The sequence below is a fragment of the Alligator mississippiensis genome, chromosome 3, assembly GCF_030867095.1.
Source record: "Alligator mississippiensis isolate rAllMis1 chromosome 3, rAllMis1, whole genome shotgun sequence".
In the NCBI taxonomy this organism is placed as follows: Eukaryota; Metazoa; Chordata; order Crocodylia; family Alligatoridae; genus Alligator; species Alligator mississippiensis.
In genome coordinates, this window is record NC_081826.1 from 278,054,768 (window position 1) to 278,073,937 (window position 19,170).

The 19,170-nt window shown below is 43.1% G+C and overlaps 1 protein-coding gene across 1 annotated transcript in view; it reads right to left on the minus strand.

Moving 5' to 3' along the window:
• Positions 1-19,170, minus strand: part of WDR70 (WD repeat domain 70) — a 255,372-nt gene that overhangs the window by 94,119 nt on the left and 142,083 nt on the right. Inside the window, exon 10 of the mRNA XM_014594000.3 lies at positions 10,427-10,601. Coding sequence (XP_014449486.2) covers positions 10,427-10,601 — 175 coding nt within the window. The remainder of the gene's footprint in view (positions 1-10,426; positions 10,602-19,170) is intronic.

Consider the following 19,170-nt stretch of genomic DNA (forward strand, 5'->3'; position numbering starts at 1 on the left):
GGAAGGGGCTGAGGCTGTGCTGCCACAACAAAGATCTGGCCCCTCGCAGCTCCCCCTCCATCCACCCCTGGCACACCAACATCTTACAAGTTGAGGTTCGGGTGTTTTTGGCACTCTGCCCAAAAGCATTGCTAACTCCTGTTATAGGACATTGAAAATGAAGTTCAGAGAGATAAAGTTTTCTCAAACATGTAAGGAAACGAATATGTAAACGTAAAAATCAGCTCTTAGTTAATGCTAGCTCCCACTCTTCAATAAGGTTGTTCTGGAAATATAAATCTTTTTTCCTAAGAAGTCTTATGTTTTGAAAGTTCCAAAAATTTAAAATAATTCATTTAACAGCTTCCTTGCTGGGATCTACACAAATCCAGATGATCAGATTAGAACTATTTTATTGCTCTGAATACTTCGAGTTACATGAATTCTAGGATTCTTTGTAATTAAGCAAATTTGACACCTGGGAAATTACAATGTGTTTCTCTTTGTTTTTATTAAATTTACAAATACTAGTGTGCTGTCCATCCCCTCCCTTGTCTTGAAATAGCAACAAATTATGAACTTCAGCCAATAATATTCATACCCTAAACTAGCTTTCTATTGCAGATGCCAAATAAAAAATCTTTTCCTAAATTTATAGATCCTTCCATGTTCTAGCACTAGTAACATGCTTCACTTGTTTCAGTGGTGTATACAGTACAGTAACTAGAAATCTTCACTTTGGGAAGACCACCTCTGAGACCCATCATCTTGTTAGAACTAAATTTAGAAGCTCTGTTTTTCACTTTCTACTTCTGCTTATAATAGGCACAGTTCTCATCTTCCTTAGCTTATAAAAAATACAAACTAACAATAGACTAAAATAGTGGTCCTCAACTTTACTGGCCCCATGCGCTGGATCAGTGGCACAGGGTAGGTCACTGGAACAGATCCAGTGCAAGGTCACTCGGCAGATGTGTTCTGGTGTCCCAGTGTGACTGTGCATACTGAATCCAGCCATTACATGGATGTATAACCCAGAATGAGGGCCTCCCCCAACATTTGGCAACAGGGGAGTGATGGCAGAATTAATTGCGATGGCTTTGGGAGCAGTTACCACAAGTGGGACTGGATGACATGACTCCATAGACCAGATTTGTCCCACAGGACAGAGGTTGAGCACCACTGAGCTAAATATTTAAAGTCCACTGGTATTTGCGTGGATAAGGCTCTCAATCTAACCTGCTATATTTTATGATTATTAGTATTATACAAATAATATCATTATGCTCTGTTTAATAGGTCTGTTTTTATTTTTTATACACACACACATTTTAGGGGTGCACAGATAGATTTTTTGTGCTGATACCTGTCATGACCCAAAGGTATGAATTTGTGTGTGCTTCGGCACTAGAATTATCCCCGTGGGATTACAGCTTCATTGCACGGTGGAGTTTTGCTGCACAGAGAACCCAGGTACAAAGGAGAGAGTTCCCGCCACTTTGCAGCTGTCTTTGCAGGGTGCATTTTCTTCGCAGCACAGAAATGCACGGTGCAAAGAGTTCCCACTATTCGAATGCAAATTTGTTCCCCGCTATTGGCTAGTTCTAAATTATTCCCACGTGGCGGCTAGCAATTGGCCTGCTAGCCGTATAAGAGGCTTGAGTGGTTTCCGCCTGCCATGACCCAAAGGTCTGATTTTTTTTGTGCGCGCTTCGGCACTAAGAATTATCCCCGTGGGTTTACCGCTTCGTTGCACGGAGGAGTTCTGCTGCACAGAGAACCCACGTGCAGGGAAGTGTTCCCGCCACTTTGCAGCGATCTTTGCAGGGTGCATTTCCTTTGCAGCACAGAAATGCGCGGGGCAAAGGTTTCCCGCTCGTCGTATGCAAATTCGTGCCCCACAATTGGCTAGTGCTAAATTATTCACACGTGGCAGCTAGCAATTGGCCTGCTAGCCGTACAAGAGGCTTGAGCAGTTTCCGCCCAAGCCGAAGAGGACTCCGCATCCATCTCGTGGGGACTCTGGGTGTGCGTGGCAGGGTAATAGAAACCCTGTGTGTCGCTCAGAGGGGTTTGGCGGCCTGATCCACCGCCCACCTCTTCCCATCTTCAAACGGAGCCTACTATAAGACGTAACGACGAGTTTAATGCGCGCTTGTCCTGGACATCCGGAGTTTGTCTGCGTGGAGCCTAGCAACCTCCACGTGATTGTTCGTGTTTTGTCTGCGTGGAGCCTTGCAACCTCCACGTGTGTTCGTGTTTTTTGTTGTAACCGCAACTCAAGCAAGTTCTCAGCCTACACCACGACCATCTCGGTGTAAGTAAAATAATCTTAAAATCAACCGTTACGTGTCTGTGCCTAATTCTAGCTCGGCGCCTGCCCTCTCCGATCCGGCCTGCCCGGGCTGCTGGCCACAACCCGCGTGCAGAGTGACGTAAGCGACCCGGGGTCAGACCCGGCGCGCACACCGCCCAAGCTGGAGAGGACTCCACATCCATCTCGTGGTGACTCTGGGTACGCGGCAGGGTAATAGTAACCCTGTGTGAGATCCAGAGGAGTTTGGCGGCCTGATCCACCGCCCACCTCTTCCCGTCTTCGTGCGGTAACCTTCTTTAAGACGTATCTACGAGTTTTCAGCTTCGTGGCGCGCTTGTCCAGGACATCCGGAGTTCTGTTTACGTGGAGCCTAGCAAACTCCACGTGATTGTTCGTGTTCTTTCTGTTTGTAACCGCAACTCAAACAAGTTTTCAGCCTGCACCGCGACCATCCCGGTGTAAGTAAACAATCTTAAAATCTACCATTACGTGTCTGTGCCTAATTCTAGCTCGGCGCCCACCCTCTCCGACCCGGCGTGCCCGGACTGCCGGCCACAGCCCGCGTGCAGCGCGACAAGGGCCGCAGGTTCGCACCCGGCCCGCACAATACCAATGGCTGTTTTTTAACGAGCCACATCAGCTGATACTGATCCAATTGCCGATATACAGCCAGGCAGCATGGAAAGCAGTGTCCAGCTGGTAAGTCTTGTGGGGGAAGGAGTGAGGGCGGAGGGAAGGGGAGTGGGGGGGGCAGACGAGGCCCACTGTGGTAAGGGAGGGAGTGGGGCTGGCACTGGGGCAGGGTGGGGCATGGGATGGAGCCATGCCTCATCCGGAGAGTGCGGGGGAGGGGGGGGGCAGCTCCCATTGCTGCACACACCCCGGGAGCGCATGAGGGCGTGTGCCCCCCAGATGTGTAGGCAAGGCAAGGGCAGGCTGCCACTGTAGACTGGGGCCAGTGTTGGGCTCTTCCTGGCAGGGGGGTTGGGCTGGGATGTGCTTGGGACCAGTGACAGTGGTGCTGGGGGGGGGGGGTGCTACAGCAAATTTTGGAGTGGCTGTAGCCCCCCTCGTAAGCCCCCATCACAGCACCGCCGCTGCCTGCCCCAAACACAGCCCCGGCCCAACTACCCCGGCAGGAACAGCCCAGCGCCACTCCCGACCCCAGCCTGCAGCAGCAGCCCACCCTTGCTATGCATGCAGATCTGGGGAGCACATGCTCCCTCATGTCCTCCTGGGGTGTGTACAATGATGGGAGCTGCCTCCCCTTCCCCACATTCCCCCCAGACAAGCCACTTGCGGCTCCGTCCCATGCCCCACCTAGACTGTGCACTGCCTGCATCTGCCCTAGCCCCACTCCCTCCCTCACCACAGGGACCTTGGTCTGCCCACCCCGCCACGCCACTTCCCCCACAACAGACTTACCAGCCAGACACTACTCTCCACACTGCCAAGCTGCACTCCTGGCTGCGTGAATGCTGCGGCTGCGTGCATGCAAGCGGCATTTATCAGTGATATTATTGGCCAGAAAATGCCAACTGCTGATAATGGCAATTTTCCTTTCATCAGTGCCATTACAATATGGGAATGATGTATTGGTGCACCTATACTATATTTTCCAAAAAACTTTTCACTCCCCAGTGACTTCTGTAGTACATATTTTCTCTCTGAAAAGTACACCAAAGGACACATAACACCATGAGGTAGCTCTTTTCTTCTAATTATACACTGCTCCAAAGAAGAATCCTTCTTGCTATTTTCATCGGGGTGAAAGACCTTGAAATTTAGAACTGCCTCTCATCACTATAACTAGTGTGAACAGTCAGATAGCTTCTTTCTGTAAACTGTTTATTACATAAGAGAGAAATGCACTTAGAAATACAGCAGTGCACATTTTATCTTAGCAGAAGGGAAAAGACTGACAATCATATGCTGTTAGTTTCAGGGTACAGATTGTGAAGTACTGACTGAACCAGACGTATACAAAAAAGAATAATATATGTATCTGTTAATATTTGCTCCTGGCAAGCTAGCGTGTGATTTCTAGTTTCTGGATCAGAGGTCTGGCACACATGTGCATGGAATGAAAGTATGGGATATTATGGATATGGAAAACTTACCTTGAGTTTGAAAGGGAAATATAGTGTATTTGGAAGTCTTTCATCTTATATTTATACAAGAAATTTCCAGATGTAGCCAGACTGCCCTCTTCAAAGCCTCCATGACTCCATTAAATTTGTTATGTGCTTGGGGGAAATTAGGAGATTCACCTAATCCTTCTCTGTGGTAATGATACTCTATACAATAACTTATTTGTTCAGAAGTCTAATTATCTGTAAATGCTCTTAATTATTTCTAGTTATTCTTCCTACTAAGAAATTATAGAAGACTGATGTTAAGAAAAACCTAAATCTATATAAGATAAACCATACGTACATACACACACACACGCTCATGCACTCACACAAAACAAAAAAATAGTCCCTTCTTCCCTCCAAAGCTTGGGGAGAGGGAAGGAGGGAAAGGAGGAGAGAAAATGATTATTAACTACCCAAAGTGCAGGGTATACTCCTTTCATGCTAGTCAGATTTTTAAACGATCAGAAAATTACAGTATCACCCAGATATGTACAATGTTTCACTACCCGAGTTGATATTAGCCAAACAACAAAACTTTCTTAAAGGTTACATTTGGGCATGGGTATTTTAAGGATCTAGCACTGAATTATATATTTTCTTTGTGCTTTGTAAATGAAGAGAGCATCCCTTCAACTGTGCAAAAATAAACTCTAACAGTAAATAGTTAGAAATTTCAAATATTTGCAGCAAATCTCAGATCTTTCCACTAGCTTTTACTGTACTATCTGGCAACATCAGCTGTAAAATCCATCAATAAAACAGCAAGATAAAGTTTACAAAAATATTTCCAAAAGAGATCTGGATTTGTATTCCAAATTTAAAGCATAAAGATGACATTATTTAAGCCAAAAATAAAAAAAAAAATAAAGAATGGTGTCAAAGCTTGTATAGATGATATAACCTAGAAGTATTGCTTTTTATTGTACAGTCTTTCTTCAAAATGACTTCATTTATAAAACTTTTCACAGACGAAAACAGAAGTCCTGATCACATTTTTTCCTGATGTCATGTTGCAATAAAAAAACTTAAAGATTACAAAAAACTTTCAAGCTAAAACTATATGCAGAACTATATTCAGCATACTTCTATAAATAATTCAAGAATTAGAAAATACTTTAAAGATGAGCCTTAGTAAAAGAAGGTAAAGATCTCAGATCTGATAAATTTCAATGCCTATATTAGCACCCCTCTCTTTTCTTCCCTACAGGTTTTTGAGGATGGAGTAGATTAAGGACTCTTGCCAATTGGTTGTGGGGTTTACTGTATTACCTCACTTCTGGTAATATTAATGTAGGTAGTCTATTTGGATACTGTTGGGTTTCACTGCTATTGTACATTTGAAATTCTGTAAAATCATTTATAGAGCTTGGGCTAAGTAATTTATAACTGATCCAAATACATAAAATCTAATATTATGGTTATTTTAACTCAAATTGCAGCTTCAAAAATGAACAGAAATGAAATAAAATAGTAGCTGAGTAACAGCTGTCATTTCATAGTAGATATCTGCTTTTGAGAAAGACCTGAAAAATAAATGGAATTGAATATATCACCATCTGTAAGTCTTTCTATGAGACACAGTTAAAAACAATAAAAAATAATCACTAGGTTTATCAATCAATCAGTCCATCACCAATGAATCAGGTTAAATAAGAAATATTATCCAGAGAATGGTAAGATGTCACACATTGTTTATTCAGATGTTATTTTATGTAAAAACGATATTGCTAGATTGATCTGATGAAAAGCAAATATTTACTATTTGGTTTAGGATTAACCACTAATTATATACCTTATAAGCTAACAAAACAAGACTGAAATTGAAAATCAGGATTTACTTATTGTGCTCACTGCATAGAAAAGTTGCTTTACATATTCAAGGAAGAGCATCTTAATAGATTCTTAAGATTGATCAGTTAAGGACTGAATGGAAAAGGGACTAAAAAGTCAGAAAAGTGCAATAAGAAATCTTACTTTATTAGCAAAAACACAGTACTTTTTCCCTATCCCTTAGGTATCTCAAAATCCTTTACAAACATGACTCTACCCCTGTAACATATCTGAGAGGGAGGTATTTTTCTTAATTGAAAAATGGGAACAGAGACCATTCAGAATGTCTGGATTCACTTTATTCCCACTGTTAAAACTTGCGACATAGATGAGATTGTTCAGCAGAATATTTAGCCTTGTCCTGTATTTGCTTTGGCTAGCCACCGTTTGAAGTGTATAGTAAAGCAGAGCACTACTACTATTCCAAGTGACCAAGTGCTATCACAGCTGTGTTAAGACAAGCAATAGGATCATCAAGGTCTTTCCCATCTCATTACATCTCTCTGCATGTTTTCATGTCCTCCCTCCATTTGCCTAATCCCCTCCTTCAATTCTTAAGACTATTTCAACGTGTCATTGTATAACTGACTATATATCAGACTATTGTTCACTCATTATTGCAAGTCTGATTGAAGCTGCTTTTTACGTTCTTTCAATCAGTAGTTTTTAGCTAGCTAACACTGTTAAAATATTTCTAAAGAGGTGACAAGTAGTTTTGCTAATTTGCATTGTACATGCATATATGAACATGAACCTTAAGGAAAAATCATGCACAGCCAAGATTCTGTAAATGAGAAAACACAGATTTATGAAAAAGTGAAAAAATCCCTAAGGCAGGTGATTACAATGGATCATAATCATACTGAGGAAGTTTGAAGAAAAGCAAGACTGTTGAAGTGCATTTGGCTAAATTCAGTTTTAGAAGCAAGATACCAATGTCTGTTTCACGAAGACACAAAAAAAAAGTGTTCCTCCAAAGCATTTTTACTTTCAAGACATACAGCTGGGAGATTTGGAACTGCACCAAAAAACCAACAGAAACAGAAAACTGAATGAAACATTCATAGATTTGTGGTGTTAGTAAGAAGTAAAAAAGGGAAATTGATCATACACCAAAAATAAATTGCTAGACACCACACTGCAATTTAAAAAGTACCTTAGACTATAACCGATAGCCCTAGCTTATGATAAAATGGCAACCATGTCTAGGAATAAGGAATAGGCAGAGAAGACGTACAATTAAGGCAGGGAATGATCAATTTCAGAAAATAATTTCAATGAATAAAAATTTTAAATAATACAGGTAGATTAAATGTTTATGTGGCTTTGAACAGTAGACAAAAAGCTATAGATATTTTAGAATCTACCTTATTATGGTGCTCTTTTGTTCACAGATTGCAGACAGTGCCTAAACTGGTGACTAGTATAGGAGGATACCTCCATGGATGACAGGGTGGGCCCTAAAGTCTGGTACAGGAAAGGACTTCTCCCATCCCTAGCCTCTCCTTTATGTGGTCATGACAGTCCTATGAAGGAATGATGGTGTCAGTTTCCAACCTGTCTTGTAAATCCCATTAATTCACAATGGGCCCAGGTGCTCGCCGACACAGTTCTTAACTGATCAAATGTGAGGCTTTATCACAAGCATTTGTCCAGTCTGACAATGCTTTTGTTAATAACTAATAAGGATATTTTTCACAAATTTCTGCTTTGAAAAGGTTTTACTGTAATATAGCACACATGGTCAGAGCATATAGGCTGAAGGATACATGAAGAACAGGGGCACTAAAAAAAACTTCTAAAATCAGAAAACCTCTCTTTCCTCTATATTTGTGTACCAAGTCCATACTGGTTTTCCCTATCTCATGGCTCTTCACCGTTTTGCAACTGCCTATTTTCCTATGTCATTTCCTACCAATTCATGTCCATCTGACACATCTTGGCATTTTCTTGCTCTCCTTCTACATACATGTGTGTCTCTTCTCTTGCATGTACATGCCCTCCCATGTCCTCTGCACTATTCAGTTCCACCAGGCCCCTTCTAATTCTTCTTCAGGATCTTCTTTACATAGCTTTAACAAAAAGTAAAAATAGAAACAAAAATTTGAGAGCACCATTCCTCCCCTTCTCCTGCCTCCTCCCCCCTCCCCCCCGGGCCAAGGATTTCACATTTTGTTCTTTTTTCTTTCTTTATTGTTAGCAAAATGATTTGGCCGTTTATGCTGCATGATCTATTTATATGATCAGGCTGCCTTAATGACATTTCTGATTTTAGTGATACAGAAAATTTTTTGTGTTTAGCTGTAATAGCTTCAGTCATGTATGCTACTGGAATTAAATTAGAATGACTACTTTAATGAAGGGTGTTTTGTGTATTTTTTTTAAATATATCAACAAAACTGAAGAGAAAAATCATATTATTCTTTAGAAAAATCCAAAATCAAAAGAACTTCTGTTTTATTCTAGATAACCAGTTTAGTCTCCTATAGTTATGAAGAGGTCATTTGGTTGGAAAAAGAGAGATAAAGATTGACCTTTAAATTAGTCAATCACCATAAGCTGCACTTGATCATCATTGCAATATGTTATCTTATAAAGACACACAAAGGTTCATAAAGAATAAGCAGACTATCACTAGCACTATTGTTAAAGCTATACCAGAAAGCTTAATATTTCAATACTGTACATGTTTAAAGCAACAGTATACACAGGTGATGAAAGCCAGTCTCTGAAAAATTTATTGTTCTGCTAGAACAAGTTTACACTTGGAATGAATTCTAAAAACTCCATGCCATTAGGAAGTTTTAGTGGGTTTATAGTGGAAATAAAAACAGAAATAAAAAAAATACATGACAATCCAAAATATAGAATGCATTTTGAATGTGATCAGCGGAGGTTTCTCCTTCTTTTACATCAGCATGCTTTCCCATACCACCTGGAAATCAAGTTTTATTTAACTTTGGGAAGAGGTCCCTACAATGCGCATTCTCTCCTTTTCCAAATTAAATTGTTGATAAATGTGGCTGGACAGGTTGCTAGAATGATTATACAAAATTATTCGCTAAAACCCTTTTCTTCCATTAAGATATCATATTGTATGACCATTATAATGCTTTCAATGATTTACAACATAAACTTAACTCAAAGTAATTGTTTCTACCAATTAATACAATATCTTCCAAACAAATTGATCCTTTTTTGATATTTTGTATGTCTTTGCCTACACTATATAGTACCTGTCACAATGAACTCAAAAGGAACTGAGGATAGGTAACAGCTCTCAGATCAAGGCAGAGTATAGGTAAGGTATTTACTCACCTTGCATTTAAAAACCATAGTAACATTTTGATTGGCACAGTGGTACTTCGGTTTGAAAAATGCTATCTTTAGAACTGGCTTGGCTTAGTACCACCATTATGCAAAAAAATGGAGACTGGTAAATCCTGAATACATTGTATTATACTGTAATTGCATGAATTGTGTTACCAGTTGGGAGTTTCATCCTAAAATGAGACATTTAGGCCAACTGAACCGAATCTATTTCACTATCTTGCACACCTTTAAGAAATTTTGAATTCTTTGCCTTCTAAATCCTTCTGAGGACATAGCATAGCTATGAAGTATTGGGATTTCCAATCAGTGCCTGCTCAGATTTGCTTTCATATTAAATGTTTCAGAACAACAAAAAAAGCAATTTGTTTGTAAGGTTCATTACCACAATTGTGCATTTGAAATCTATTTTCCTCCATCAGCCAGCAATTGGACCAATTATTAGCTTTGACACAAAGCCCTATAACTTACTGGTGATTTATTCAGTGCTGATGTGCATATTTTTAATGGCATAAGAAGCAACAAAAAATGATGTCTTTATCATCATGGAGTTAAATTTAAATGGATAAATTTAAAACATATAATCTTTTTTAAAAACAAACTGTTAGCTAGTCAATTTCCTGCCAGTGCTTATATGGGCTAAGGTGACAGCAGGCTTTGAGTCAGCAGCAGTGGAACAGCCAGGGAAATACTAAACCTCATTTATGAAGTGCTTGCTTTTCGGAAAAAGTAGTTCAAATATAAAAACCATTAGAATCGATTTCAACAGCTTCAAAAATGTAGTATATATCCTAAACTAACAATTTATCTTGCTAAAGTATATTTGACTTACATTCAAATTCCTATCCCAGATCTGGATGGAGCCATCCTGGCAGCCAGCTGCAATAAGTTTACCATCTCTGCTGTATGTGCAAGTTGTAGGAATCACCCGTTTGCCTTGAACAGACCGTGGTTTAAACACACCTTTGTGCTTTTTCTCATTGTTAACATCCCATGTTCTCACAGTTCTGGAAAGAAATTCAAAGAAAGAACTGATTTACAAACAATTAATACATATTAACCAAATTCTCTTAATGACTATATCTTTGGGCAGACATTCTCCAGCATAACTGAACTAAAGTATACATGGTATTGTTTTCATTTAAATAAAATTATAGGACTTTAAATTAATACACAAAATATAGTATGATGGTCAAGTGAACAGCATATACAAAATCAATTTATAAACTGACCTTATACCCCATTTTTTCAAATTGCCCAGAGGTGCAATACTCCCATTCCTCCAACACTTACCTTAGAATATACAATCATAAAAATTCCAATAAACAAAGACTGATATAAAAAAAATGTTCAGCAGTCTCACCTACTACTGAAGACCTGAAAGATAAACTTAGCCCTTTGCCAAAGCTACTAAAATTCTCAGGGCTACGCATAAACGCTTCTACAAACTTGAGTGGAAATAGGCAATATGCTATTTTTCTGCCTTATTCTGATGCTACATCAACTGGTAAATGCCAATATTACAGGGTAGCTGCTCATTAATCAGACCCATATTTACTTACAAAGACATTTTTATAGTTATTAATTGTGATATTATTGCAATTCTATAGAGCTGAACTTGGAGTGAGATTTTGAGTTCTGTTGTTAAGGCGTTCCTCAAATGTTTTACAATGAATCATTTATGGAGAATTCTCTCACAACCGAGTTTCTCCCATATTATCTGTTTAATAAACATATTCTTTAAAAAAAAAAAGAAAGAAAGAATGCATGTCTGGATCGTTCAATGTTTCTTAGCTACACATAAACATACAAATGAGAGAGGGCAGAGATACAGGTGGAATCTTTAAACTGTCTTAGGGACAAATGTTTTCTGTCTTTTTAAAAAGTTTAATTCCTTCCAGATAAGAATTCTAAACTCTTCTGGCATCTAATGCATAAGAGTGTTTCAGAATTTGGCAAGGCAAAGAAGATCATTTGGAAAGAAAGAAATCACGACATTCTCAGGACAACCCGATTTGTTTAAACTACACAAATAATCAATACCTATGACTCAAAAGCAAGCAATTCATTGATTCTATTAACAAAACAAATACAACTCTGTTAAAGAAGCCATTTTCCAAGAGTAGGACACAGACACACAAAACTGAAATAGCTGGTAAAGGAAGAGGTTACATACAATAGTAAAACAAATCAGTCTAGCAAATTATTTGACAGCTATAGCCCCTGGAGGCAAGAAGGTGCTTATAATATTTAAAGGCAAGTAGATTCGTGGTAGGAAGAAATCAGTAAAACCAAGTGAAGGAGGTCTCCAAATGCTCTAGTCAAGTCTATTTAAATTACAGAGACTCTCCAAACAATATCTTCTTGTACACTGTACATTTACTAGAATTGGCAACCCGTAGTCTGTGGGCTTGTGAATATACTGGATCCAGGCCAGGGCAGCTCAGACAATCAGCAACCCACTACAGCAATAGCAGCAAAAGAGGCATCCCTAGGGTCTATTGCCTAACTTAGGCTTGTTCTCCCTGCTGCAGCTGGGGAAGCATCCCCAGGGTCCTAGCACCTGCCTTTTCCTATCTATTCCCTGCGCAGTACCTACCTGCTGATTGCCAGGAGGTATAAGCCCATGGTGGCAAAAAGTTGCCAACCCCTATTCTAGTCAGTATTATGAGTGTCAGTAACTCAAGATATTTTATTTCATGCCATTTTTTGTTTTCAGTTTTACAAGAAATTTAATTATGTGGTGTGCACAGGAGTCACTAAAAAGTATGGCACTGAAATCAAAATAATATTGAAATTCATGATGATAAATATTTGCTTTTTATTGTCAAACATAACACAATAAGATGCTTCATAAACTAAAGAAGGGTCTTGGAAGATTAAAATCAGGTGGGCTCATCCTTTGATACAGTTAAAGTAAAAAGTAAACTTAAAAACGAGGAGCAGAGTCATATAAAAAATAATCCCATAAATTCTTCTACTGTCTTTCTACTAATGACTACAGAGTAGCTACTGAATGTATGTCTGCATTGCAGAATTAACATCAGCTCTTAATCAGGTGACTCTGTCTATTTTACCCACATAACACCACCAAGGAATGAAAACAGAAGTATTAGCAATTTTCAATTCCATTAAAAGTAGGGTGCAATGTTTCACACAATGGCTGTTTTTATCACACATTACACTTTTCAATTTTATTAGTATTTGTATGCTTAATATAGGGGCAGCTGCACTATCAATTCATTTTTAAAAAGTATTTAAGAAGTTTATGTTGAAAACATCAGCATACAATTACTGAGTAACAAGTAATTACAAGATCTCACAATGTTTCAAACCCTCAAAAATCACACAAAACCATAAATTGATAGATAGTGCATCACTTCACAGGATCATACCTATGCTCAACCACATTTCTTCAGTCCATACCCTATGCTCAACCACATTTCTTCAGTCCATACAAAGATGTAGAAATAAAAGCGATCCCTTACTTTTCTTGATTTCCAGGACTCAGCCCCTAGTGATCTGAAGTGTACTTCTCTGTTGGAGAAGTACAACCCCATGTTGCACTTGTAAAGAACAGCATTGCAAACTCACTTCCGGCAAAAACACTCTCATTTAACCACACAGAGTGCGTCCAGATGACCACACACATGCCTCTTGCAGCGTCTCAAAGCCCTTTGAAATGTGACAAGAGGCACATGCGGGAACAAAAAAAGTTCCCCACACTGCAAATTTGCAACGTGGGGGCAAAGTTAGACCTCTGGATATCCAGGGGTCAAAAAATACCCTGGGGGAAAAAAGCGGGGCAGGGCACCTTCGAAGCAACTGGAGGCTCAGGTCCTCCGCAGAGATGCCCTGGTAGCCAGCCAGAGCGTCTCTATGGTTGGCCCTCATCCCATGCTGAAACACGCTGCCCTGCCTGCCTATGCATGGCAGGCAGTGTGCCAACTGCAGGGAGCTAGACCTGGGCTCCATGGCGGTAAGTAGGGGGCAGGGGAACTGGGGGGGGCTGGAGGAGGGGGGAGAGGACTATGAGGGAACCCCCAGCAGCCCCATCCCATCCCTCACCTGCTCCCCAACCCCCCCCAGATTGCTGCTCCACTCAACCCCATCCCCCACCTGCCCCCCAAGCCCACCTGATTACTGCCCCTCCTGGTCCCATCCCCTGCCCGCTCCCTTGGCCCTCCCCCAGATGGCTGCCCCATCCCAGTCCCTGCTTGCTTCCCCATCGCTGCCCTGCCTGGTCCCAGCATCCTGGCAAAATAAAGCCCTGCACTCACCGGCAGTAGCAGCTGCCATTGGGGTCACTGGGAACTTGTGGTACAGCCCCCTCCACACAACATGGGGCATCAGGGGGCAGCACGGACTGGCCCCAGTGGCCTGGAACCTGCACTGCCACTGCCCCATTGCACAGGAGTGGCCTGGGTCAGCGGGGTGCTGCACAGCTCCAAGAGCTGCCAGGCAGCTGGGGCTGCTCAGACTAAGTGGTGCCAGGCCCTGGGTAACAGCCGCAGCAGCCCCAGTTGTCCTACAGTACATGGAACTGTAGCAGAAAGCCCCTTTTTCCTCTTGCCTGCATTTGCTTTCCCCTCTTTAAATATGTTTTTCCTCTTCTACCTCTTCTTCTTTCCTCTTTCTTTCACTTTAAGATAAGGAATTGTGTTTTAAAATTTGTATGTGTGCATTTTCTATCTCCCCTTGCATTTTGGTATTTTTATCTATTTGTGTGCCATGGCATTACTTTTGTAGCTTATATTTTATACTCCTCACCTTTCAACTTTCAACTAAATGTGTTTAGTTTCATAAGTAAGTTATACATTGTAACAAAGTTAACAAGGGCAGGAATCAAACTGCCCTTCCCTGTATCAGGCTGGCCCCTGAAAGAGCGAGTGAATCAGTGATTGAATATGTAACACAGTAGCAGGCAGCAATTAACACCTAAGAAAACTGCAGATCAACCAACGGAAGAACTCAATAGAAGACAATGTAACAGCCGGGAAATCTCTAAACCTCACTGATCAAGGGCTAGAAGCCCTGGCCTGAGTTAATCAACACCGCGGACCAACTTTTGGACTGAATATCTCCAGATCAACCGCTCCCAGAGTCCTATTCAAAATTCATCAACGGACTCCCAAACCTGCATGTACATGTGGACGACCCCTGGGGCTGACAGATGCCATCCAGTAGCCACCAAGGGGGGAAGTCCCACGAGGGTCAATGACCCCTGGACTGGGCAAACCTGAAAACCGGGGAGTCACCAAAGTCTGCCAAGGACAAAAAAGCAGTGAAAAGTAACCCTCAGTGGCACCCTCTTGACCTCCAACTCGACCAGACCTGTCCAGCCAGAAGGACCAGCCAGCAACCCCCTTTCTGGAGGATAACACCACGCTGAAAGAAGCCTCGACTGGCCATCGACGGCAGACTCCAGCACTTGTAGGATAGGTATACTGGACTCTTGCAGCTTGCTACTGTATGTGTGCATGAGTGTGTGGGGGGGGAACCAGCCCAAGGTTTATGAGTTAACTTCATTACAGTGTTTCAATCTGCCTAATAAACCAGAATTTTAAGGATCCCAAGTTGGACATTTGTAGCCAACAGAACTGTGCAGTGCCCTGCTGACCGGGGCTGCACCCACGCAATGGGGCAGTGGCAGTGTGGGTACCAGGTGGGCAGGGCCAGTCCCTGATATCCCCCGCTGCCCTGTGCTGTGTGGGGCAGCTCTCAGGGGTCTGGGGCTGCAAGCGGGTCATGGGGCTGGGGAGGGCAGCCATTGGAGGCTTGGGGGTGCAAGCAGGGGTGGGGCTAGGCAGTGCAGCCATCCAGGGTCGCTGCAGGAGCCAGCGGGGGATGGGGCGAGGTGGGACAGCAATTTGGGGGGCTGGGGGAGCAAGTGGAGTGGGGTACGTGGGCCCTGCAGGGAGAAGGGTGGTAGCCCCTGTGGGGGCCATGTAGCCCCTGTTGGTGGGGATGTAGCCCCTGTTGGGGCACTGTGGCCCCTGTGGGGGGATGTGGCCCTGCGGGGGGCAGGGGACCCACCCCACCTGAGCAGCCTCCCTGCACAGGCCTCCCACAATCCACCCACACCTACCCACACACCCCAAAGCCCCCCACATCCTCCCACCCGCTTCTGCAAACCACACATCCCCACAGCACACATTCTGCGTGCCCAGCTGCTAAACAGGATGAGACCTGCCGGCAGGAGCTGTGACTGTGGGGGCAGCTGTCTCCACATCCTGGTTAGTGAAGGGGCTGGGGGACCTCTAACTGCTCTATGGTAAGAAAACCAAAGGCAAACAGCAAAACATATAGGTATTTAGAATTCACTTAATTATGATGATAGAGAACCGATAGGCTTCCAAACTGCTTTAACACTATAGCTATATCAATAAAACATTGCCCAACTGATCACTGTCTCTTGCTCTCTCAATATATATAGTGGTCTTTTGTTTTAATTGTGGAGGAACATGGATTTTGGGGTATTTTACAGAGTGACTTTGGGATATTTTTTATCAGGGATTTTTCAGTTTTCAAATAGGGAACACCAGAATTCCTGCTAGGGAGGCCAGTGGCAGGACCCAGGCAGAGGAGCCTGCTCAGAGCTGACACCTTGGACCCAGCTGGAGGTGGCCGACCTCCTGGCCAATTGGGGCCAGTAGGACATGCTTTGACAGTTCAAAGCACGCCACCCCACTCGGAACATCTTCCAGGCGATAGCTGCCCAGATGGCTGGGCAGGAGCACATATGGCAGTAGTGCCGCACAAAGGTCAACTCTACAGCCACAGCCCACTGGCAGCTGGCCCAGTGCAGTCCCCATCCAGGTCTAGCAGGTGCACAGCAGGTCATAGCCAGGCAGCAGCCCCCACTGCCAGACTGCTGCAGTGGGTAAAGGGTGCAAGGAACTCTCAGTGCTGCTTCAGCAGTCCAGCTGGCACAAGGGGTAGTGTCCCCAGGTACCAATTGGCCATGCCCCAGAAGTTCCTGAGAGCGACTAGCGCTGAGCTACTTGCTTTTTTGTACTGATGGGGCCAGGACAGAGCAGCTTTTTACACTGCTGGGGACAGCACAGAGCTCTAGCTCCCCATGACTGCAGATCTGGGAGGAACCAGGCAGGGTTGTTTTGCCCCAAGTGGCACAACTTGCACAAAACCAAAGTGCATGTCTGGGCACATGTGCCAAGGCAAAAAGCCCTGGCTCAAATTTGCGCTGCTTCTATTTTAGTTGCTGCAAGTGTACAAGCCTGCATGTGTGGACGCACCCATAGTGAGCACATGGCATCAAAACAGGTTTACAAGTAAATCCCCAGTAACAGAGCTTGCCCTGTACACACCTCCCTTTGTGGCAAACCATAGCAATGGAGATAAGCTCTGCCTCAGTTATGTATGTGGTCCAAGGGCTAAACATGTTATTTATTTTTTTCTACCAAGCATCAGTAATAATCCCTCAATCCCTGAGTCAGATTTAAACCCAGTGTCTGTCAATATAAATCTACCATCAGCAGATTCCTCAGAGATGGAAAAAACTCTTACAAAATAAGAGAAGTCAGAATATAACGGTTCTCCATTTACTTTGTGGCCCTCCTCCAGAAACATTCTTCAGCTCATCTGCTCTCCACTCAGGAGAGTTAAAAATCCTCATTTATTTCCTAGTCTCCATTCGTCTAGCTGCTCTTTCTTCTCCTGCCTTCCTCATCTCATCTCCTCTTACTTTTCCAGCTCCTTAACCAATAACTTTGGAAAATACCTCCTTCCAACTTTCACTGCTCCAGACCCTTGATGCTAAGTTTTTGGACCCTCTTCTCAATTACATCAGTTGGCGAGTCTTGCAATCAAATAAGTTTAACCACTATTATTTTGTTAACAATTCTCTCTAACTGCCATGGGCAGATGCAGGATTTCATAAAGGGAGGTATGGGGGCAGCAACCATAGCTGCAGGGGTGACTATCCTCTGCTCACAGCTTCTCCCTTCATCCCCCAGGGAGAAGCAGCTGGAGATTTTTAAATCCTTCAGTCAGGTAAGAATCTCCACTTCCCTTTCATGTGCAGCAACACATCCCCTCCTGTCTCCTTTCAACTGCTGCCACTGTTCTCAGCTGACCTGGGAGCAGTGGGGTAAGGGGGGCGGTGAAAATGGGACAGATGGACTCCAGAGGTACTACTGCCATGCTCCAGCCTTTGAATCAGAACTTTCTAAGTGCCTGAATGCTGGAAGCTGTAGTGGGAGAAGAACAGACATGTCTTCTTTACCCTCCCACTTAGCATCCACACTTTGCCACTGCATAAAATGATCTGTGGTCTGACCCACTAAACCAGAGTTCTTTTGACAATGGGTTCTCCTCTTTGTGCCATTTTACTATTCAAGGAATTGACCAACAAATTCTTAGATTCATAGATGTTAGGGTCAGAAGGGACCTCAACAGATCATCAAGTCCAACCCCCTGCCTGGGCAGGAAAAAGTGCTGGGGTCAGATGACCTCAGCCAGATGCCTATCCAGCCTTCTTTTAAAGACCCCCAAGGTAGGGGAGAGCACCACCTCCCTTGGAAGCCCATTCCAAATTCTGGCCACACTTACAGTGAAATTCTTCCTGATGTCTAGCCTAAATCTGCTCTCTGTCAGTTTGTGACCATTGTTCCTTGTTACCCCAAGAGGCGCCCTGGTGAGCAGAGCATCTCTGATTCCTTGCTGCCCCCCTCCCCAGTGAATTTATAGGCAGCCACAAGATCACCTCTCAACCTTCTCTTGTGCAGGCTGAAGAGGTCCAGGTCCCTTAGTCTCTCCTCATAGGGCTTGGCCTATAAACCCTTAACCATATGAGTGGCCCTCCTCTGGACCCTCTCGAGGTTATCCACATTGTTCTTAATGTAAGGCACCTAAAACTAGATGGAATACTCCAACTGCGGTCTGACCTATGCCGCATAGAGAGGAAGTATCACCTCCTTGGTTCTATTAGTCATGCATCTGCTGATGCCCGATAAGGCAGTTAGCTTTGCTGATGATTTCGTCACACTGATGACTTATGTTCATCTTGGAGTCCACTAGGACTCCGAGATCCTTTTCCACTTCTGTGCTGCTGAGAGGGTCATTTCCCAGCCAGTAGGTGTGCTAGATATTTTTGCACCCTAGGTGCAGCACTCTGTTCTGTCCTTGTTGTACAGTATCCTGTTGTGTTCTGCCCACTTTTCCAACCTGTCCAGGTCTGCCTGCAGTCTTTCCCTACCCTCCGGTGTGTTCACTTCACCCCACAATTGTCCGCAAACTTGGACAGAGTACACTTCACACTCGCATCCAAGTCACCGATGAAGATATTGAAGAGTACAGGTCCAAGGACCAAGCCCTGTGGGACCCCACTACCCACATCCTTCCAGGTCGATACCGACCCATCCACTATGACTCTCTGGGTGCGATCCCCAAGCCAATTTGCCACCCACCAGACCGTGTAATCATCTAAGTCACAGCTTCTTAATTTATTTATGAGAATGGGATAAGATACTGTATCAAAGGCCTTCCTAAAATCCAAGTATACAACATCCACCTCTTCTCCTGTGTCTAAGCATTTTGTGACCTGGTCAACAAATA